General features: G+C 40.5%; 1 protein-coding gene across 2 annotated transcripts in view; it reads right to left on the bottom strand.

Moving 5' to 3' along the window:
• Positions 1 to 24,880, bottom strand: part of khdrbs3 (KH domain containing, RNA binding, signal transduction associated 3) — a 174,007-nt gene that overhangs the window by 15,076 nt on the left and 134,051 nt on the right. For both annotated transcript variants that reach the window (XM_085396525.1, XM_085396527.1), the window contains one exon: positions 13,565 to 13,647. In XM_085396525.1, the coding sequence (XP_085252651.1) occupies positions 13,565 to 13,647 (83 nt within the window). The remainder of the gene's footprint in view (positions 1 to 13,564; positions 13,648 to 24,880) is intronic.

Below are 24,880 nucleotides of genomic sequence, written 5' to 3' on the forward strand. Positions count from 1 at the left end.
GCCCTAACTGCTATCGACTCCTTCACCACCTGTATGCACTTGCCTGTTAAATGCAGTTCACCCCAAAATGCAGCAAATACTAAACAAAGTTATAGATGATACAGACTCCTTTTTATTCTATTGTATTGATATATGTATCTTTCACATCTTTCACAGAATACGATTTAGTTCAATGTACTTTATACACTGATATATCTACACAGTATAAATTCACCATCGCTGACGCATCAGACGCACACAGCTGGAGGCATTAACACAAGCATGAGATGAAGTACCTGGGGTGGATCTCAGTCGAGATATCACCCTGTCGTAGGTGTAAAAGCGCTTTGACTTTCTTAATAGGACAGCTTTTGATTTGACATTCATTAGCAGAAGGCGTATGCTGCTTTGTGTGTCCCCAAACTTCACTGCCCTGAAAAGCAGGAAAGAAAGAGCCCATCTGTCTGAAGCACAAGCATGAACCCTGAGAGGCAAAAACAACACCTATTAGATAAGTGTGTCTCTTTGTGTCTCATTGATCAGGCATCTGAATCTAGGCCTGCATTTCCACTGGTAAAGACCCTTCCTCTCCTCTTCACATCTGTCATCTCTGTAAATGCTTCATCTTAAGCACTGATGTTGCTGTTCCTGGGCACTACGAAACAGATGGCAGTGTTAAATCTGAATGATGTAGTACACGTCCCTTGTGGACTTTGTTTTCTTCCATCGCCATTAGTCTTCCAGTCCGCTGTGATAAATTTGAGGAAATCTAGTAGGACATTACAAGGGGCTGTACAGATAATACGCAGCGGTCTGATGTGGAGAGAGGTTGCCTTTCTACCGTTAGCCTAGTTCCTGCATATTGCACACTCTAACTGATCATGACTGGGACTCCTAAAGCAAAAAGTGCTTCCTTGATGCTCCCCGTGTAATCATGTTTTTCATTCATTCTTGGCACAAGGCTGAAAAGCAAAATGCTGATGAAAAATGTCCCACGCTGAATGCGCTGATTATACCGGCTGAGTGATTTTCACAGACAACACAACAATGAAAATAAGACGGGCAGAAAGAAAGTGGAACAACCTTTTTTCCCCCACCATTTTGTATGAAATGAGGCTCACATAATTTCAAATGAAAACCTTCGTTATGGATACACTGGTGATTGCTCAGCGTGCTGACTGATTGCAAAGCTATCTCCACTGCTGACCCCCTGCCGCAGAGTCACAAAGAGGGACAAAATGGCCTACGGCAAAGATTTGACTTTCCAACGAAGTCTTCTTTCGAGCTTGCCTCTTTTTTGGAAACTACAAGAACCCTCCTCCAAGGGAAACACTGCTCCAGTCAAGTCAGGCACTGTATTCTTTAAAATTCAACATGTTTTGAATGTTGCATTCTGAGCATCTGGACTCTGTGAAAGACTTTGTCTTATTTATGGAGCATTAAATTTACAACATGTGAGTTTTGGTCCTGAGACACAGAGTACTGTAAATCCCACCCTCCTTTCCCTCAGAAGGTGTAATTCCCACACCAGCACCTGTCAAATCTTGTCACATGTTGACAAGCTGCCTACCTTGAAAAAAGCATTAGGTACCCAGCATCTGTGACGCCACCACAGGCGTTTCAGAAGCAGACAGCTAAGGCAGCCAATCTCTACTAAGAATAAAAAAAAAGAAAACACAAGTTTTCCTGTTTTACTAACTGTCTGCCTGAGGCCTCTGACACAACACGCAGACATCAAAGCGATAGCAATGACGAAGGCTGAATGATCAAACACATTGAGTCACTCCATGCAGTTAAAGACACTGTAAAGACTGTAGGCGAGACCAAGTGGCTGCTGACATGCATATCATTCGGGGCCTTTGCGAATGCATGAGTTGCTAAGCTTGAGTTGTCAGCTTGTGGTTCTCCCGTGTTACAGAAAAAGTACAGGAAAGAAATTCCACTAAAATGGTAAAACCACTGAATAATGAGGTTAAATAACGAGACACCTGCCAAATCCTCTCTCCGGTGGGGTGGGACTAATGCCTGATTCAAACACAGAACAGAAACTCTGGGCATCAGTTGCCATAGATGCTCAATTATGGCCCAGTGACAGCAGATGGTCCGGAGCTGTGTTAGCGCCCTTTAGCTGGAAATGTACGACCTTTAAAAATACTTTTCCTCCCAGCAGTTTTAGTTGTGCTATCAGCGCGGCTCTAGGAAAGGCAACAACGGTCTCTGCATTAGTCGATCAGACCACCTCTCTGTTCTAGGCTGAAGTAACTCAACAATAAACAGCAGATTACTCTTATTTTCTGTTGTCTGTGAATGTTCTCAGTCTTCCAGGTCATCGTAGTCTATGGAGCTCAGAAAGAAAAGCGTCTGGACTTCTTTAAGTTTACCTGAAGACGTTTCACCTCTCAACCAAGAAGCTTCTTCAGTTCTAACAGCAATTGGTGGAGAGTCCCAGATTTTAAAACCTATGGGAGAGTCCCCAAGAGGGTCATGGACGCCCTAATGAGCCTCTATCATTAGGTGTGAAAAACAGGTGTGGGTCACAATCAGCCAAGGTTTCGGGTGAACCCACTGTGAAACCTAACCCCACCGTGTCATGCGATTTACTGAGGTCAAATATTTTCTGTTCAGGCATTCATGGTTCACAATAACTATGGAAGATTTGTGAAATTCTGGGTTGATAAAAATGCTAAAAACGTGGTCAGTACCAATATTTTTTGTTGTTCATTCGTTCTCACTTTTGCCAGGAAAAAACAGAAATTCCCAATTTAATAAATACCTCATCTTTTTAAAAATCCTTTAGCTTCTTTAAACCATTTAAATGAGCACAAACTCACATTTCACATTTAGGAAACGTGATCCCAGACAAAAGAGCAACAAAACTGATGTTACACAACAGATAAACGAAATGCTGCTTTGTGCACCCCTGATATCTGTTTTTTTTTTTAGCCTTTTTTTTTTTGCCCGTCCCCTTTGGCTCTTTTGCCATCAGAATTGTTGTCTAAAGGCGAAGAAAGATGCCCAACGGATTTACTTTACCAAATTGACCATCCCAGCCTTGCCATAATGGTCCATTTGATTCACCTTTTATTGTTTATTTTATTTTCACTTGCTGAATACGGGACAGACTTGACTTGAATACGGGACAGACTTGACTTTCTTTAGCCATTTTTGCCACTGGATTATATCCACAACAGAAAAAGAATAACAATAATTACAAAAGTATACTTTTGTTGCCCACCCCAATCCCTTCCTGTGTTATATGCATTGTTAGTCGGATAAGACAGTTTATGGACTACGGATGGCTCTGAAAGTAATGCCCAATTCAACCTGCATTCCTTCTAAAAGCCAGAAAAAGATAAGCTGTATAAAAGTCTACAGAAAAAAAGGTTTTAGTTTGCTTAATCAATGCAGTTACTAAACACTTTTCTGATGAGTCCCAATTAGTATTATTGGAAGGCTGCTAAAGCAGGGTACACTTTAGTGCAGGTATATGAGGTAATTAACAAGTTGCTACCGTGCGACCACGCAGTCCCTTGTTGTTCACTTTCAAATTTGCACAGCACTGACGAGAAAATGCTCAGCTCAAGTCTTTAGTCAAATCTTGGACATTGTGGGGGGGTAGGGGAGGGTCGCCATCCACTGTGCGTGTTGGTGATGCAGATTGTTTTGGGGGTTTTTTTTTTTTAAGTAGTACTGTGAAACTTAGAAAAATGAGCCACTTTCCTGTGGTCCAGTTCCCGTCCGTCTCTTGTCTAAGGCTTGCTGTTGCTCCTCTGGGATGCGTCTGCCCTTTAAAGCATTGTCACAGATCTATCCTTGTGCCCACCGGCTTCCGGATCCATCCTACAATGTAGCATACTAAAGCAAGGTGCAAGGGAAGGTGCGAGGTGTCAGCAGGAGAAAGTCTCTGAGGTGCCGCATGTGAAATAATACTTTGATCACACCCGAGCTGCATGAAATCACCTCACCATGACCTCTCCAAGTGTCCAGCCAGCGCTGTGCCACAGCTGTCATCCTCCTCATTTCCCTACAGAGACGTGCCCTCCTCTCCACTAATAAAATTAAAGACCCTCTCCTCACAAGTACTCCCCCCCTTCAGCCTCCTTGACCGTACAGCTTGATTGGTAGCAGAGTGCTGCAGTTTTCAATGACTCTCCAGAGATAAAGCTGCCTCTCCAAAAAATGATGATAGCTCAGTGCTTTGTGTTGTATAAACACGGTAAGAGGAGGCTGTGATCTGGGAGCTTTCAGACCGACTGCCACGGCTGTCATGCTGAGGTAGCGTTTTGTGAGGTTCCCCCAGGCGTCAGCTCGTTTCTGAAAGATGTAAATGTCGTGAAATGTCTTCAGGGCATCTAAAAACAGCTTTTTAGCTCAAGTCTTATGTCTTAAGGTTGCGAGTGCCTTATTTGCCTTTCAAATTTAATTATGTCTAAATTACTCAGTTCTGGCTGTTCTGTATGACACAGAGTGTACAGTACAGTTACACAGGTTGTCTTGTTTCATTTGTCAGTGGCTACATTTTTTTTCCTTTGTAGACAGTAATGTGTGGTAGAACACTTTTATGCAAGTTAAACACGGCACAGAATGTTAAGATCTCTATCACTGCGGGGCGATGTCACACAGAGATGTAAAACAAGTGTCAGCATTCTGCATTTAAGCATAATGTTAAAGCCACTGTGTGCAGATTTTTTTATTTAAACAATCCAAAGCAGAAACATATAGTTGATGAGCCCTGTAACAATAACCACAGCAAACTAAAAAATTAAACCCATTAAAACGTTGTCGTTTTTCAAGTATTAATGCCAAAGATTTCACAGTTCCTCCCACTCTGTTAAGACCTGTAGCTGTTTTTCTTTGTTACTTTTAGAGGACATATAAAAATATTCCTGAATAAATATACATACCTGAATATTTTTAAGGAAATCCCTGTTATCATCTTGGATTCAGGTAAAGGGACAAAGTGTTTTTTTTTTTTTTTTTACCACTTTTGAGTTTTGTAACTTTAAAGCCTTCATAAAACACCTCCGGACACTTTTATAAGAAGATATTATGAAACTCTATCTTAATTTACTAATTTGATAAAAAGTGCTTAGTTACAGCTTTAACAAACTTTTTACCCTGGAAGCTAAACTTATACTACCATCTATGCTGTTGTGAAATTCAAATCTGGATTTTTTTAATGTAATTCCTCAAATATTAGCCAACCATTCCCAGATCAAAACACTCCGAAATAAAGATTACACTCCACAAGACATTCCTGCCTTACTTTTTTCCACTTCAGTGGAACTCTAGACAAACTTGCAAATATAAATGCATGGTTTAATATCAAAGAAGAATCAACTAATTCTTCTTTTTGAAGTTCATTTTGATGATAATGTTCAAAAGTTTCCAGTTTGTGCATATCCGTGAAAAAGCATTAGCTAATCAAACATTGAACTGAGTGGTAGTTTGTGGTGGTAATGCACTGAGAAATGTGGCAATGGATCAGGCAAAGTAGAAAACTGCTAGCAAGAAAACAGGAATGTGAATGGATGGATGTATTAGAAGAGTCTGAAATTATATGGGGGGCGCCTATAGGGCACTTTGAAGAATGTGGATTATTACATAGCCGCAGGGTTCCAACTAGCAATTTTCAAGTAAACATTTAATCGTCACGTCGATCGTCACGAAATGCTTTGAGAGGCTGATTATGACCCACATCAAAGCCACCATCAGTGTCACAGAAGATGCCATCTCTTCTGTGGTTCACACCACCCTCACCCACCTGGAGCAGAAGAATTCCTATGTCCGTTTGCTCTTCGTGGACTTCTCATCCGCTTTCAATACAATTATCCCGCAGACACTTGTTGACAAATGACTGACCCAGGGACTGAGCTCCTCTCTTTGTAACTGGGTCCTGGACTTCCTGACCAACAGACCACAGTCTGTGAGGATCCACAACGTCTCCTCATCTTCCAGAGTCCTCAGCACTGGCTCCCCTCAGGGCTGTGTGCTAAGCAGAGATGGACAGTAACGCGTTACTTGTAACGCGTTACTGTAATCTGATTACTTTTTTCAAGTAACGAGTAAAGTAAGGGATTACTATTGCAAAAACAGTAATTAGATTACCGTTACTTTCCTGTAGGAACGCTGCGTCACTGTGTTACTAAAACCGTGATTTTTTGCGAGAATGTCTCACGACAGTGACGTAAGCGAGTGCGCCGTTCGTGACAACAGCTGTGTGCAGATCAACAATGGATCACATATCGAGTGCGGGAGAGAGTATGAGCGTGCAGCGTTGAAAGCGTGGAAGTACTGACCTTACTTTGAGTTTGATTCCATAAAAAGTGACAAAAACATTAGCGTCCGCTGTGCGTGGGAAGAAAACTTCTTTTTACAGCGAAAAAAACCCCTAAACCTCCAAGCAAGCACCGAGTGCGCAACGACGTAATGGGAAACTCACAGAGAAACTCGCGGATTCTTCAACTGACCGCGGCACACCTGCACCAGGGTAAACCTCCGCCTACCCTACTCCTGCTTTACAGGTGAAAATAGAGCAACAGGACTGCTGAGTCTTTGACTTTATTTATTTTCTGCTGTGTTTTACTTGCATCTATTTGAAAGACTGAGTGTAAACACAAAAAATATTTTATTTTATGTGCTGGAATGTGCAGAAAATAGGTTTAAATGTTAAACTAATTTATTCAAGTCAGAGAATGTTGCATATAATTAAATTTTTGTTTGATGCATAAACTTAAAAGATTAAAACTAATAAAACAAGTTAAAAAAAGAGACTTTTCCATTTGATTACATTTTGTATGATGGATTATGTAGAAAAAGTAGAATTGGGCTGAAAGATCTATCGCTTTATCACCTCTTCAGGTTGTAAATCGTGGTTTTAAAAAGTAACTAAGTAACTAAGTAACTATGTAATTAATTACTTTTGAAAATAAGTAATCAGTAAAGTAACAGGATTATTTTTTGGGGGAAGTAATCAGTAATTAGTTACTGATTACTTTTTTCAAGTAACTTGACCAACACTGGTGCTAAGTCTCCTCCTGTTCACGCTGCTTACAGATGACTGCTCACCCAACCATCCAGGCTGTCATATTGTAAAGTTCGCGGACGACACAGCTGTGGTTGGTTGCATCACAAACAATGATGAGACCGGCTACAGGAAGGAGGTGGAACACTTGGAGAACTGGTGCAGGCAAAACAATCTCTGCTTAAATGAGAAGAAGACTAAGATTGTGGACTTCAGGAGGGGAAGACACACACATACACACACACACACACACACCCCTGCACGTTGGAGGATCTGCAGTCAAAGTAGTACCCAGCTACAAGTACCTGGGTATGTACCTGGATAGCAACCTCACCTGGAAAAAAACACTTCCAGCCTGATCAGGAAGGCTCACCAGAGGCTCTACTTCCTGAGGAGGTTGAAGCGTGCGGGGATGGAGAGCTCAATCCCCATCCCATTCTACAGATGTGCGGTGGAGAGTGTTCTGTGCTCTGGCATATACAGACATATACACCTCCAGATGCAGGAAGAGGGCCACCTGTATCATGAAGGACCCCCCTCACCCAGCACACACACTCTTTGTCCCGCTCTCCTCAGGCAGGAGGCTGAGGAGCATTAAATGCAAAACCACCAGACTGAGAAACAGCTTCATTCCAGAAGCTGTGAGACTGTGCATAAATGGACAAGAACTGTTATTGTAGCACCTTAACCACTACTTGACACTTACTGACACTGTCACTTTATCAATGCTGGTCATTATGCCCTTTGCTGCTAAAGTATTTATTTACAGCTATATTTATACCCACACTCCATACTGGTACTCAGGTTGTTACACTCTAGTTATAGTATTATTTATTGCATTGTCTTATTACTTGTCATTTCTGTTTGTTAAAAAAAACAAAAAACAAAACAAAACCAAAAAAACAACTATTTATTTATAACTTTAAGAAAAAAAATTCTGTTTCTTCATTATTTTTGTTTCCTTTCACTCCGAACCGTGTGTACATAATTTCGTTCCACCTCATGTTAACATGTGATGCGAATGACGAATAAAGCTCCTTGAATCCTTAATCTACATAATTTTAGAAAGCAGGGAAACATGCCCAAATGCAAATTATTTCTTATTCTGTTTAAATTTAAGACCCAAAAATATTTAAACAACTTATAATTTAGTAGGAAAAATGGTTTAATCAGTGAGTGTTTGACAGGAGAGGAAGCTGTTTAAGAATCTAAAAGAAGAAAGACGAATGAATTCTTCGGTTTGTGTGTATAATAGTGGTATAAATCAATGTAATGCGTTTCAACTCGGCCGAATCAATAGGTGTAAGTAAGATGAAGTCTTATAGGATAAGATATTATAAGAACAAAACTGATCAGCAACATTTATTGCATTCACTGCACAAAACAGTTCAAGTTACTAAAGGTATCTGACGCTGCATCGCAATCAGTTTAAAATCAGCAGCCTCCTCTTTCTTTCCTTATGTGTTCACAAATGGCAGCCCTGTTTCTAGCATAAGGCCATCGGGTAATACCATGACAGAGAGACTGTAAATTGTTCTGCTTGTTATCCTCCAGCAGCTGAAATCCTGCCATGCAATCGGGGCTCAGATTGGTGACTGGGAGCTCCTTAGGCTGTGAGAAACATTGTTAGGAGACTTGTTGTCCACACACACACACACACACACACACACACACACACACACACACACACACACACACACACACACACACACTCCACAAAGCCCTGCTGCAGCTGGAACCAGCTATGACTTTCCTCAAGGTAAAAATAATGCACCTTTGTCTATCACAAAGCTAAACAGGATTGTAACTGTGACGACGGAGTTATGGGACAGCGTTCTGTTGCAGTTTTAATTGCGGAAGCGGCAATCAAAGGTAACAAACAGATTACTGGGGTTTTTTTTAAGGTATGAACATAGTTCTAAATATACTTCCTGTCAGAGTAAACAAAGGACAAACAAAGAGGGCATGCTACGAATTATATCCTGTGTTTATGGACAAACAATGAAAATTTGATCTGCCCAAGACCACTTATCCCAGGCCCTGCATGAGGCTTCTGTTTCATACACGCACAATGTCAGCCTGCAGTAACTTGTGATCCACATCCAGGGCACAGGACAAACAAATAAGAGAGGAAGTAAGTGCATCAGCTGTCTCTGGAGGCAAAGGCTTCTGTGTCTGGGCCCTATTAGCTGCTTCGTCTCCCTCCAGATAACAGACATGAAAATCTCAGAGTCCGCCCAGCCTCCAGCCTCTACTTGATGGACTCCATTCTTTTCCTCCCGTGCTGCCACCAAAACACCCCCACTATTATTCACGCGGCTGCTTTTAAAACAAATAGCCTCAGACTCCTGAGGCGGACCGGCGCTTCCCCCGGCAAGCATGTGTACACCTAACCGCCAACATTTCAAGCTCCGAACGGCAGTCGGTGTGAGCCGGAGACAGAGTGTGTGTGAGAACAAAAAAAAAAAGACGAAGGAAAAAAGAGGAAAAAAAGAGCGATGGCACAAAAGATGGATGAAGCCGAGGTGACATACATCCTGACACCTCTACAAAAGAAAACATCGACCACCCTACTCACAAAAGCCAGGAGACAGAATAATGCTGTTTTTGTTCTCTCTGACTGATTTCCTTTTTTGCCCCAGCTGCCGCCAATTCAATCCAATTTTTGACACCCTAAATGTGGCAACAATCATTCTTTCTTTGAAGTGGCACAGGCAGGCCTACATAAATGTAGTGCATTGTGCGCTGATAAAATACAGTGGAAGACCAAAGTGAAAGCCTTTGACCTTGTGTGGCTTGGAGAGTGTGATAGCTGCCTGGATGTAAGAAAATCAATATTCTACATTTAGCTGTTCAGGACCCTATGTTAAATGGAGCAGCATGCCACAAAGACTGTTTATTCCGCAGTGACACATTGAGGGAAATGCACCTTTCGCCTGATATTTTTAAAGGATGATTAAAGCATAGATAATATGTTTATCACAATGAGCCGGAATGAATTCCTCGGAGCAAACTGTGATTACGTCACTGAGGCTATGGAGAGAGGTTTATTTTAAGCTCTTAGATTCAAAGATTAGTTCCTCACTAACAACCAGGCCCAGAGATATTAAATCTTCAACACCTACCTAATTGTATTTTTTAAGTTGAAGCGGGTGTTTTCTGAGAATATCGCAAAGGACGACTCAAAGGTCAGTGAAAACATTTCACACTTCACAAAAGGCTTCATTAGCAGCAAGCATTCTTCTGAGTTTCAAACAGGGCAGAACAGCATAAACGACTCCTAACAATATGCACACCATAATCCAGCTGCTCTCAACCCACAAGACTTCAAAATCTCATTGTTAGCTCATATCCTCGTTCCATACTTAAGGCCAAATGCCCAGAAAGTAGTGAACTCGCTGCCCTTGTGTAACGCAATCAAAACTTGCATTTAATCCTTCAAGAGATGTAAATACAACTCGTTGCATATTAACTGCTTTTTAATTCAGTGCACTCACTCAGGCTGTTAAGATAAATGTCATTTTCAAGTTTCTGCCCTGGCACGAACTCAAGCTGCATAAAAGACATGGTGTAGCATTCAGTTTGTTCGTGCAGCCATTTAAAAGGGGTGTTTGAGTTTTATGGTCATTTTGAAAAATGCTGTTGCATTGTGCTGTGTTAATGTTTCACCCTATTGCCAAATGCAGTTTTGTTCCTATTACTCACCCTGGATGGGTCACATTAGTTATGAATTGGATTTTTGGCACAGTTTGTTGAGTGGTGGGGAATGTTTCGTTTAGATTTTAGGGGTTTTTTGGCAAAAAAGATTTGCAACTGTTTTGCTTAAATATACAGGGTGGGCCATTTATATGGATACACCGTAATAACATGGGAATGGTTGGTGATATTAAAGTCCTGTTTGTGGCACATTAGTATATGTGACGGGGCGAACTCCTCAAGATGGGTGGTGACCATGGTGGCCATTTAGAAGTCGCCCATCTTGGATACAACTTTTGTTTTTTCAATAGGAAGAGAGCCATGTGACACATCACACTTATTGGTAATGTCACAAGAAAAACAATGGTGTGCTTGGTTTCAACGTAACTTTATTCTGTCATGAGTTATTTACAAGTTTCTCTTTGTTCACAGCCATTGACATGTCGAAGAGGTTAACACCTGAGGTGTGGATCAAAAGTGTGTTGATATCTGGTGAACGCAGTAACCGGGTCTTTGCAGCAGATTTCAATGCAAGACACCCTACGAGACCACCCATCTCCCATGCTACAGTTAACAAACTGCTTGCTAACTTTCGTGAAACTGGTTCAGTGTTGGATTTGCCAAAATGTGGACGCAAGAAAACTGTCACTAATGAAGAAACATCAGTGGCTGTCCTAGCTTCATTCAGCAAGAGCCCACAGCGTAGCAAGAGCCGCATGTCACTGGAGAGTGGCATTAGTCGAACTTCCCTTCGGCGGATATTAGCTACTCACAAATGGCACCCTTACAAACTCCAGCTACTGCAGCATCTCAACGAGGATGACCCAGATCGGCGCACAGAATTTGCAGAATGGGCAAAACAAAAATTGGAACAGGACCCTCAGTTCACGCAGAAGATTTTGTTCAGTGATGAGGCAAACTTTTATGTGAATGGTGAAGTTAACAAACAAAACCACCGCTATTGGTCTGACACTAACCCACATTGGATTGATCCCTCCAAGACTGTTGGAACAACAAAAGTGATGGTTTGCTGTGGTATATGGGGTACAACGATAGTGGGTCCATTCTTCATTAATGGAAACCTCAAGGCCACTGGATATTTGAAATTGCTACATGATGATGTGTTTCCCTCTTTCTGCACTGAAGCTGGTACGTTCCATGAGTTTTTCCAGCAAGATGGTGCACCACCACATTATGGGTGCCAGGTCCGAGCATTCCTAGATGAAGAGTTTCCTGGAAAGTGGATTGGTCGTCGTGGGCCAGTTGAATGGCCTCCAAGGTCTCCTGATCTGACCCCTTAGACTTTTATCTTTGGGGTCATCTGAAGGCAATTTTCTATGGTGTGAAGATACGAGATGTGCAGCACCTGAAACTACGGATACTGGATGCCTGTGCTGGCATTTCTCCTGCGGTGTTGCTATCAGTGTGTGAAGAGTGGGAGAAGAGGGTTGCAATGACAATCCAATACAATGGGCAGCACATTGAACACATTTTATAAGTGGTCAGAAACTTGTAAATAATTCATGAAAGAATAAAGTTACGTTGAAACCAAGCACACCATTGTTTTTCTTGTGACATTACCAATAAGTTTGATGTGTCACATGGCTCTCTTCCTACTGAAAAAACAAAAGTTGTATCCAAGATGGCCGACTTCTAAATGGCCACCATGGTCACCACCCATCTTGAGGAGTTTGCCCCCTCACATATACTAATGTGCCACAAATAGGACTTTAATATCACCAACCATTCCCATTTTATTACGGTGTATCCATATAAATGGCCCACCCTGTACATCCAGCAGAAAACAAGAGATTGTGGGTATTTAGAAAACTGTTTATGTCTAAAGTCCAATATTTACTGCCTTTGATTTCCACCATCTCCAACAGCAGCATTTGTTCCACTGTTAGCATAAATACATGAGTTCTAGCACTGTATTCTCAATTTTTACAAGCCAGTCATTGTGACAGCACCATCTGCCGGGTGACAGCAGTTTTCTCTGGAGCAAATGACAAACTGAGGCAACACAAAAAAGAACACTATGAAGTCCACAAAGGGAGGAGGTCATGGTGGACAGACAGGTTAACTGAAAATTAGACTGAAAAGAGGGGCTGCTCTGCTTTTATGTTTACATTTTTAACCCATGTTTCATGTTGCCAGTTTTGTGTTTATTATTATTATAACAATGATAACAAACATTAACGCCAAACTCGATTCTGCTCTAAACTTGGGGTCTCTTATTTAGGAGATGCTCCTGAACAGCGGTCCCCAACCTTTTTTGCGCCACGGACCGCTTTAATGTCAGACAATATTTTCACAGACCGGCCTTTAAGGTGTCACGGATAAATGCAACAAAAACAAAATGATACGACCAAGACAAAAACGGTGGTATTTTGTAAATATAATAATAAGCGCGAATTCACTGTGTAATTGTGTAACTTTATTAGCAGCATCCTCCTGAAATGTGCCAAAAACATTGAAAGTAACATCCTCCTCTCTGCCCCTTAATGCTCTCTGGTCGCTATGGTAACGCGTAAATATTTCTTTCAAAATAAGACACACAACTACAACACGGGAAAACCATAAATTTCACACCTGAGCCTCAACTCTTGCGACCCAGCACCAAACAACTCACGGACCTGTACCGGTCCGTGGCCCGGGGGTTGAGGACCACTGCTCCTGAGGACTGCTTCCAGCTTACAGGATAGTCATGGTGTATTGCACTGTGATAATATATTATCATACATCATCTCAATGAAGTACTTGGTGCCTCATGTATTAAAACAGTCGTATATAGCACATTTACCCATAAATCCGTGGAATAAATGTGTAATACTTGTGACTCTTTCGGTAAAAAGTCGAACTTACTTTTGTCCTTGATTACTGTAATTGTTGTCATACGATTCATATCCTTGGTCATCATAAGTTGTCCCGTAGCCGTCGTCGTATTCCTGTAGCAAAAAAGTAGACAAAATTTACCCAGCTAGATGAAGCTCAACACAGAAAAAAATCCAGAAAACATTTTGACATTAACAGGATGTTGATATGACAAGCTGTTCAACATCACACCTGCTGAAATGTGGAGCGATGAGGTTAAGAAAACATACAGTATGATTAATACATTCGTCTGTGTTGTGCTGTTTGTTTAACTTGCGGTTCGATACCTTTCTGATGCGGGTTAACGACATGCGAGTGTCGTTAAATCTTATCTCTTACTAAAGACAACTTTTTTTGCAATGCAATACATCAAAGCTTTCAGCACATATATAGGTCAAAAAGCTTCATCTGCTGCTGTTGGAAGTACATATGCAGGACTATTAGAGTAGCAACTGCAGCCCTGCCCTTGTCTCTGTGTCAACTAACTGACAGTGGGATGCAAAGACTTGCTGTGGCTATGTTTCATCACCACCTCAAAGGATGAGCCTTGAACATCTGTTTATACTCCAGCAATCTGCACCCCTCCCACCCCCGCACTCTACCCAGGCCCCCGCCAAGAGGAACATCAAAGCAAACCAGTGCCGCACCCGTCCTAATTTGGGATAAATGGGACTTATGTTCCACAAAAGGCGTCGACCCCTAGCGACACATCTCTCATCCCCCACACACTTCTTGGCTAATTCCATCTGCCCCTTATTTGCAAGCTTGAAACGAATGTCTGTAAGATTCAGCACCAGAAGAAAATGCTCATCACATCCGTGTTATTATTAAAAACTTAATTCCTGATTAGAAACATGCATTTGCCAAATGACAGCATTTGAATTGACTCTTTTATGTTTAATCCTTCAGAAGCAAAGTGAAGGAACTACATGTGACATATAACAAAGGCAACTCAGATGTAGTAAGACTTCCCTGTCTCTGGGTAAAGTATGAGATAGGCAGTTGTTTTCTTAGTCTGTGGTGAATTACGTCAGCTGGATTTTAGGAATCTGCTGGATACGAGTATTTGGAAACTTCTTGGTCATCCAACTGGGTGACTTTTTCAGACTATAACTGGCAATTTTAATCTTCATATTGGCAACCCTCCTGACAGCAAACTAAAATAACTCATTGCTTTGTTTGATTTGGTACAGCAGCTAACCCATAACCCCCACATTCATGGTAATACACTAGAGCTACTGATCGCTAAGTGGCCTTAGTATTACTTTTATTAATGTTTATTAATTTTTGTGTTTTCTTCAGTGGGCTGATCACCCCAGGAAATAAAGCAAGACCTACAACTAAAACATATATTTAAATGAAAATGCTGGTATTTTATTAGTGACAGCCAAAGCTAGCCTGTGGATGACCAGCCTGATCAGTTTAACTCTGAAACTCAGGATCTTTGACGATATTGCACCTGTCATAATTGAATTGGGCAAACAGGAAGATACTTCTGAATGTAAATAGAGGAAAAGCAAGCTTCAGTGTTTTCTTAAAACTACTTTCAACAGTTTAGCTGAGCTCTGAGCTTCTGAACCTGGTTGATGGTTCTCTCCGTTTATTTCTTATAAAGGAAGGCTACTGCAATGCTCTTTTTATTGCCCTCCCTAAACGACTATTAGACAGCTACAGTTAGTTCACAATGCTGCTGCTAGAATTGTAACAAAAATGACTCCAGTTGTCAGTTCACTGCATTGGCTTCCAGTAAGTATAATTGATTGTTTTAAAATCTTTAAATGGATTGGGGTGTAAATATGAAAACTGGGTCTGCAACATCTGGTTACCTAGTAGTTCCCAGATCTGGAACTAAACAGGCTGATAATGCATTTAGCCACTATGCTCCCCATAGGAACCGAGAAATGAAACCACCAGAGAGCTGTACTATAATTGCTATTATTATTGTTTTTATGGATATTATTATTATTATTGTTGTTTTTTTCCTTTTTAATTTTATGTTGTAAACCACTTTGAATGACTGTAGTATTTTAAAGGTACTATGTTACTGGTGTTCACGTGGAAAAATTGTGAATTCTTTTCTATTTGTCTCGAGGCAGCTTTAAGGGAATTAAAGTCCCTTCTGACATTTCTAATTCTACAGTTACAAACACTTTTGCAACATAAACAGTTCTTCACACTAATGCGAAGGCTAAATTTAGTCAATAACTGTACTTTCTACAATATGAACCCTCTTGAACCCACTTCAAAAGCAGAGGCTCTCAAAAGGCAGTGCAATTTTGTCAAAAGCTACGTAATTAAAACCACTTTTCAACAGGCAGAGGAAACTGAAGCTTTCCCTCTGCCTGAAACCTGAAAAACAGTGGCAATAAAAGGATCAGGCTGACAAACGCAAGGTTGGATAATACTGACATGAATATTTAACTGTTAACATTTTATTGGCAACCTAGGGTTAAGGTTTGGTTAATGTCCACCTCTTTTCACAGGAGTTTCACCTGCTCAGAGCACCGAAATGAAAAATTTATATTGTTTTTTGGAGAAAAAAATACTCATTTTTTTGTGTCCCGAGTCAAAAAAAAAATCTCAATTTTTAAAACTAGTGTAAAGTGTAGAAGTAAATTTAAATCTAATTTGATATACAAAGAGGTGTTTACAAAGGTTATAAAGCTAGTTATGTAGCTATTTGGTGGTTACGTGTTTTGATATTTACATGTTTACATGTTTGAATGTTTAGACATGCATGTTCAAACCAGTAATAAGTATGTGTTATATCTACCTGGTTGTTTTCCCTGTTTTGATCTGAGTATAAGTGAAGTATTCATGAGGGCGGCACACAGGAAGTGTGGGTTGTTGTTGCCGTGTGCTAAAAGTAAAGAGGCTGCTAAAAAGTTATCCGTCTCCGTCTTGCTGTTCCTAATTATTCAGAGAGATTCCAAACCATCTAGTGAACCCTCACGTTACACTAGCATCTAGTGGTCATTAGAGGAACTGCAGGTTTTAGCACACGTACTGGTTTCATTTTTCAGCCATGATGCTTGCTGCTTCATGCCAAAATGCCATAAATTTAATGTTGAAATGATGTTTATTGTTAGAATACTAACCATTGAGCAATGGTGAAAATACTAATTGGTGACATTTTTAATATTGGAAATATTAAAAATGTTTTAAAAAATCTTATGAGAACAAATGACAGCAATTGATTTTTTCTAGAATTAAGACTAGTAGCACCTTTCCATTCTGAACACTACATAACTTTATAAGGCTCGGTGGTTTATTACATGGCATCAGTCAAGGTGAGGAAAGGAGCAGCTATCTTATATTAGGCTTCATTAAGTTGGTGATGCTTTTCTCCATAGCAACCTCCTTTTCCCAGCCATGAACTCAAGCATCAGGTTCCTAACATCATCTATGAATCTTTAATCACAGAATATTTAAATGTATTAAAAAGAAATGGAAAAGCCACAACTCAAGTGTTTGAAGCTGAAACGGCATCAACTAATAGACGACTGGAAAGATTGTGTGTGGCTATAAATGTCTTCCCATTTGAATTTAAAATAATGTTGCTGTTTTTGTCAGAACGACGTCTGCTTTTGTCTCATTACTCTGAGAACATCCCATTTCAATGTATTTAAAAGTTGACTCTGGTTTAAGGTCACTTTATCAGGTTGGAATAAACAAGGGTGGTCCTGAATATTGAATGACGAGAATCCTTAGAAGGAGTCAGCTGTCAAATAAGATAATTCACAGGAGATAATTTAGTTATTTGAGTTACACTTGAACCTAACACTTTTCTGCTAGACTGAGCGAACATACACAGTCGGTTTCCAAATATACCCAATGAGTTACACCATTTAATGCCGTGAAAAAAATCTTAACTTTTCCGTGTCTCAAACTAAAACCAATTAGCTGGTGTATAAAGGAAAGCAAAGTTAATGAAATTAGCAAGGAATGTGTCTGTCCTACTTGGTTGCAGAGTTACATAAAATGATGTGGAAAAATACCACATCAGACATCTGGCTGTGTTTAAAGCTCGATAGTTAATGACACAGAGCGACATCATGAAGTACCTGTACTGAAAAGGTATGGCTAATTAAAAATAATGAGCTGTGTGGGCTGGAGAAAGTCTACCAGCCTAAGTCACTGATACTCCATATGGACAAAAGTACTGGGCCACCTACAAATATCATCTACATGAAGATGTATGATACATTTTGCAGCACCAACAGTTTCCACTCTTCCCAAAAGGCTTTCTGCAAAGTTTTGGGGTGTGACTGCAGGAAATCTCCTAAAGAGCGTTTGTGATTACAGACGTGGATGTTGAACGAGACGGCCTGGCTTGCAATCTCCATTCTAGTTCATCCCAAAGGTGTTCGATGGGGTTGAGGTCAGGGCACGGTGCAGGCTAGTCAAGTCCTTCCACATCCAAAGTCATCCAACATTGTCTTTATATGGACCTTTAATTCGTACACTGTAGCACATTTATGCTGGAACAGGAAAGGGCCTTCTCCAAAATGTTCGTGCAGAGTTGGGAGTACAAAAATTGTACAAGATATTGTAGTAAGCTGAAGCATTAATTACCCCCTTTACTGGAACTAGGCGGGGTTCAACAACCCCACAGCATTATCCCCCCTCCACCAAACAGACCTGGCACAATGGCGTCATGCAGGTAACGATCTCAGACTGCCAGATAATGAAGCACAATTTGTTCTAGAGTCCAGTGGTAGTGTGCATCAAATCACGCCATCCTATTTTGTGATGTAAGGCTTGGCATGAAGCTGCTCGCCATTGGAAACCCATGCAATGGCACATCTATAGTACAAGCTCCAGTTCACTGCTGAGACCCACCAGCGGTCATGTAACCAGGGAGATGACTCTCCTACTCCTCTACAATACGCAGTTTTATTTGTTTTTAAATTGCATTGTTGAATTCAATTTCCTTCAGTATGAGGAATAATAATTAAATGTGAAGATCTTAATAGAAAAATTATTCTGTTCCTGTGCTATCAAGGCTGCAGGGGGGTTCTGTAATCGAGAGTTAAAGAGTAGTTTTCCTCCTCATCAGCAGCCAGTAGCCTCCATACTCTGCTGATGCTGCATTGTCATTCAGAAAATTTACTACAATAAAACAAATAGACTTCACCTCACAAATGCACTTTGTGGGTTCTATTAGACTAGCATTAGACTGCAAGGAAATGGTATTAATATAAAAAAAAAAAAGAAACAAAAGAAAGCACTACTTTTTTTTTTTAGCTCCTCACGTCAAACTCTGTGTACTATATTTGTGCAATATTCCTACAGGGATAACTTTATCCCTTTTTATGTGTGTTCTGTATTGATTTCATATCATGTGGCAGCAATAGCAGCAATACATATCAATTTTCTTATAGAAAATAAGTATAACATTAAAAGACAAGATGAAATTTATTTGTGCCAGGCTTTTATTAAAAGCAGGTTACAATTTCATTCACCTGTTACCAGAAAAAGACACATCCATGTTACAGATTAGCCTTTTTTTTAAGAAGAATAAATAAAAACATAGTGAATAAAAATAATAAAATAGGCGGTGGTTAGAACATGTTATTTTAATTTGAATGGTTCTCTCGTATGAATAACTGTAATAAGTAACGTCTTAGTTCTTCGTGTTTCACATGGTTGGGAATCGTTTCTTCATAATAGGAAGGGTTTACCTTACAATCCAGAGTTAGCGAGATATGGTAGTAAAATTAGGGCTTTATTAATAAAACTGAACTGAATTCATTTAGAAACCCTGTGTGTTATTGTGAAAAACAATTCTAGTTTTCAGGGTTACAATATTTTGATAAAAATCCACGGTGACTGACATTTGTGCTGTTACGCCTACTAGTAAGATGGCAATACCCTGTGGCAAAACACAACCTGCTTTAAAAAAAAAAAATCAAACAAACACAAGCAGAACTGCCAAAAACTGTTTCTCTAATGAGGTTGACTCTATTTTTTTCTAATTCTCTATTTCTAACACGTCAGATTTTCTTGTTTTCATGCAGATTACGTCCCGGATCAAAATGCGATACAATCGTCGTCGTCTTTTTTTTTCTTTTTCTTTTTTTTTAAAAATCGTTGTCATTTGGAAATGAGATCGCACATAAGTATGAATTGAGATCGCGATTTTCTAACGATTAATTGTGCAGCCCTATACAGCGCTATATAAGAATCTCCAAAAATTAGTCAATCCGCATACGATCCCATGTTAAAATCTCCAACTCAACACTATTACAAACCATAACTACAAATGTAGTACAGCTTGATGTGTCTTGATGACTGAAGCTGTAGTTAGTCTATTACTGTAATTAGTCTATTACTTACCTCTAATTAGCAGGTAATGCAACCACAGGGCTAATGAGACTGCTGACAATCTTGCTAGCGTTAGCTGATGACTTAGCTTCCTCTGCTATAAACAAAGTTCCGTGATCCAGTGTGGGAGCACCAAATTTAAAGCAGAGCTTTGAAAATGTATATTGTTCTATACAGTCCATGATGCACAAAGCCCTCTTTAACCATAGCAGATGCAGACCAAGCACAGCGGTTGCAGCGCTGGTAGAAACTTTAATTAGGCTTCAGCACAAGCCCTTACTGCTAAGTCCTCATCTCGTCTCACTGGTGACTCTATCTAGGTGCTGTCCACTCACATTGGACAACGCTGACTGGTATTAAGGGCCACATTAAACTTTAACAATGGCATGTTATTGCCATTTATTAGAGCAGCTACTCTATAATTGAGTTACAAGAAGGCTGAGAGGCGAAACATGCCTGGTTTATAAATCACAGTGGCACATTTAAAATGATTCTTTTCACCGGCGTCTGTCACACAAAAAGCTTTTTAAAAATGGAGCACAGACTGTGATGATGGTTTCAGTGAAGTGATTATAATATCTGATGTGTCTGTACTGATATACCATTTACTCGAAATACCTTCCAGAGCACAATAGTGCGACAATACTGCAAAAGTGCCGTGTTTCCAGCGCTAAACAGGATTAGTGTGACAGTGAGAGGTTGAAGGGGGCCGGGGGTGGGGTGCAGAGACAGATAGGAGGGAGAGAGAACAGCTCCTAAGTGAGTCTTTCATTTGAATGCTAGTGGATGGCTGAGAGGCGTGTTGTCAAAAGATAAGGACTGGCCTCTGAGGCCACTGAAGACTAACAGAGGGTCTGGCACTGCATGTTACAACAGGCGTATCACGGCCGCGGCACTGTGCTCTACAATACCACTGTAACAGATAGGATGCCACTGACACTCCGGCGCTGGATTTATTCCAAGCAGTCTGTACTAAATCCAAATGAGTTCAGCGACGTGCAGCCCTCGCTTTACGAACTTTTCCCAGAAAGTGCACGCACGCCGTGGCCTGTGCTAAAGAGAAGGAAAAAACGCAACAAAAGGTGTCAGAAAAGCAAACAACAAAGTGAGAAAATTAAGCAAATGAAAAGAAGAAGGAAAGCTTTGTTGTTCCCAAGATTACTAAATTACGACACCATCTGTTCAAAGAAAAATGTCTTGCCTCCATACAGCTGTGCCACACACTGGTCTTAACTTTTTAACGATGAAGGCAAAACAACACCCCGTGATATTGCCGCGCCGAAAACAAATAAGCCAGTATTTGCAATCCTCGGTCATCTGTCTTGGTCAAAAATTTCACAAAGTAGCTTTGTGTCATTTATTCAGCTTCTTCCTGCCAGCATATTTCAGAAAGCTGAACAGGCTGGAATTTGCTGGAGCTTTTCTGCTGCAGGGGTAGAAATACTACTCACGCTATCAGATTGAGGGTGCCAAAAAGTTGGCCTCATGCATCAAGTTGAAGTATCACTACCCCGTGTTACGCCTGACAAATGTTTTTCCTTCCGTTATTTTAACACCTTTGGTTTTGATCTTGGCTTAGTTTTAAATGAATTCTGTTCACACCTGCCAAGTATTATCAAGGGAATTCATGCCATCAATAAATTAGCCCTGAAGAAAAACATCTGCACACTGCAAATCACTCACCGCTTTCACTTCTGATGTAGCTCGACTATACGTGCTTATGCAGAACAGAGTCATGACAGGTCGTGGCAAGACTGTATTGATACAAGGACACGAAATATCAATATTTTAATTTGTTTAAAAAATTTAAATAGTCTGGATTTTGAAAAATACTACAAACAAGAGAGCTCATCTCATGCACCTTGCTCCTGAGAAAATCGAACAATTGGCTCAGCTGAAAAACACGCTTAGCTTGACAGAGCTCAGTCACAGGAGTAAAAGCAGGACAGTAGCCTCCCTGCATCTATAAAAAAATTAGAGGATGCCTAGAATGCATAAAAGTCTTTCACATTCTGCAACTGACTACAGCGACTACACGGTTGCCCACATTTTGAGGCTGTGGCACACTCGAGAGCGCTTTTGATCTTAAGGCCCAGGTCACCTGATCGGTCGTAACTTTTCTGCAAACAGTCGCCATCCGACATTTTTCCATCCGACCATGTCAAAGGTTTCAAAATACTTGCTGTCTAATTAATAAATGCAAACAGTTTGCCAACATGTTGCCAACAGTCTGAATGAGTTTATGTCACTGAACACAACTCGGGGGGACTCGTCTCAACTGGCTGCCAGCTGGTTGTATTCTGGTTATATATAGAACAGATCACAGATGCAATAGTTAAATGTGATTTTCTACTTTAAATTTAGGCTGCTTGGGAACTTCCCCTAATGTACTGAACATTTCTTCTCCTCTCCCATTCCAATTTGAATCTGGGAAATTTTGCCTCAGACAGTCGGAAATATTATAATTCAGATCAATACATTTACATATTTTTGTATCTAGAAAAAGGAAGCTGACACTTTCCAGACTTTATCAAAGGTGTGAGCGTCACAGCAGATGCTTTTGTGTCAAAGTAGCTGAAGATAAAACACAGAAAAACATGAAGGTGATTTTCCTGGCCTGGGGTTTTATAAAAATATTCTGCAGTACACCAAAAACGAAAGAAAACCATTAATCAACTTATGAACATTACCTCTGAAGTTACAGCGGTTTTATTAGAGACACGGCTAAGCGTTTTGCATTTTGTACAATTTTAAAAAGTTTAAATTTGTTCAGAAGCCTGTTGAACGGCAGAAATTAGGTTTTCTTTTCGGAAGTAAGTAAAAGGAAAAAAAAACATTGTCCGACAGCGCTGTAAATAACTGTAGTCTTATGCGTAACAAGCAAGCGAATAATGCAGAAAACAGATTTCGGGGATAGACGGGAAACTGTTCTTGAAGTACAGAGAGAGAGAGAGAGAGAGCTGTGCATGAAGTGTGATTTTATTGGTGGAAGCAAAACAGCAAAAGTCAGAGGGAGTCCATGACGATGTTTATGTGAAGCGTAGTTTGGATCTTCTTTTGCTGCTCGTTCGGTCAATATTGTTTGGAGAGAGATAAAAACAACACCTTCAGTATCAGCGCACAAAGGGCGTAAACACAAAGCGCGGACCCGCCGAAACATCAGAATCAGCAAGCTGTCGGCTTTCAGCCCCGACCGTGTCCGTGCCGTCGGGTGAGAAAGGCGACATCTCACTGATTCTGATCTGCGGGTCTGCGCTTTGTGTTTACGTCTTTGTGCAGAAGCCGTGTACTGCTGTCATTTACTGTTTTAAATGTTTGGTGGTTGTCAAAATTTTGTGACGTTTCTGAAATTTTGGGCAAAATACATTTATATAAAAAAATCGATTCAGGATTTTAATGAATCAATATCACGTTATCCAAGCCAGAATCGATTTTAATCGATGAATCGATTATTAAAACCCACCCCTATTTCCAAGTGCTTACTTATAGGTTTGGTTAGATTGTCCAATTCTGACAGTTTTGTCTGTAACAATGCAGGGCCTTTACCTTACAATATAAAGTGCGTCGAGGTGACTGATGTTTTGAATTGGTGCTTTATAAAAAATGTGACATTAATTGAAGAGAGAAAGATATTCTGCTTCATGCATGATAAAACCGTGCTGCTGGAGGTGCTGAATGAAAATCTGAGAATTCGTCAGTCTCCAGGCAATAAGAAAATCACATTTTGTGGCAATATGTTGTCTTGAGGCATTTTTATCAGGCTAAAAAGAGAAAGAAAAGGAGGCAATAATTTGCTCCACAAAAACAAATTAGAGGCTCCACATACAAAAATAAAATAGTAGAGGATAACTGAAATTTCTAATTTGTGGTAGAAATTACAGATGACTCTCATTTGTTTGGAGCTAACAAAGAATAATTCAATTTTCTCTGCAATTAGTACAAATCACAGGTTTGGTCCCGTGTGGGGAGGATTCAATCCTATCTTCATGACTGGTCTTGCCTGCCACACCAGTTGGTTGCAGCTTCTTTGTTACTGTATCTAAAATATTTCCCTAACCATCACATTCGATGGTTAAAACTGCTACAAGGACAGTGAATTAGACAACACGATTCAATTAACAGTGCTTGGCTCTCAGCAGGACTCGACATGCGGAGAAGTGCCTGAGGGAGATTTTTTTGTTTTTTTTTTAATGCCACAGTAGTCAGCAAGGACTCACAATGCTCAGAACGGATTACTGCTCCTGGAGGATTTAACATAAACAATTCCAACCCACATGCATTTCACACTTCGTGGTCCTCTCACCCAAAGGAATTCAGCTACCGTGTGAACAGAAACAAACACAGTTTCTCTCGCGTACATCTCCGGCATGGAGCTGATGTTCTACTATTTCGGTTAGCCTCCTTGGATTCTGTTCCATATTGGCAATGCTGGAACGGAAAGATACCAGCCAGAGCCTCATTTCTGACATGGGAGTTACATCATGTTTAATTCTCCTCCAATGGGATTAGCAGCAGGTAAGACAGTGATCTCAATGCACTTAATGAATTACACGAAATGAGATTTGGCTGCAGTCACAGTAGGCACTCAAGACGGCCGGGGCAGCCAGGACTGGAACACGGGATAATGACATTTTCGTGATTTTGTTTGGTAACAATTAGTTTCAGAGTAATTTGATACTGATGCAAGTAGAACCTTTAACAAAAGGTGCATGCCGACTGCATGGCGGGGCATCATCAAGACAAAAATCGCAAGGGGGTAATCTAGGTCTGGCTCTTTCTTCCTGAACAAGAGCGGAGAAGACGCCTCCAGTTGAACAAGTGTTCTGGCCCGTGGCGATGCTGAGCAGAGCACAACGGGAACGTGTATATGAGCAAAAGCTAAGCGGTGACAAATGAAAGCAGCGAAACATCCCTTTGTCATTTCATTGATGAATACAGGGGCCTATTTGTCAGCGGCCGACAGAGAACGCTTGCCCTGGG

Source organism: Rhamphochromis longiceps, linkage group LG22 (genome assembly GCF_057381845.1).
Source record: "Rhamphochromis longiceps isolate RC_006_pf linkage group LG22, R_longiceps_female_GT1.1, whole genome shotgun sequence".
In the NCBI taxonomy this organism is placed as follows: domain Eukaryota; kingdom Metazoa; phylum Chordata; class Actinopteri; order Cichliformes; family Cichlidae; genus Rhamphochromis; species Rhamphochromis longiceps.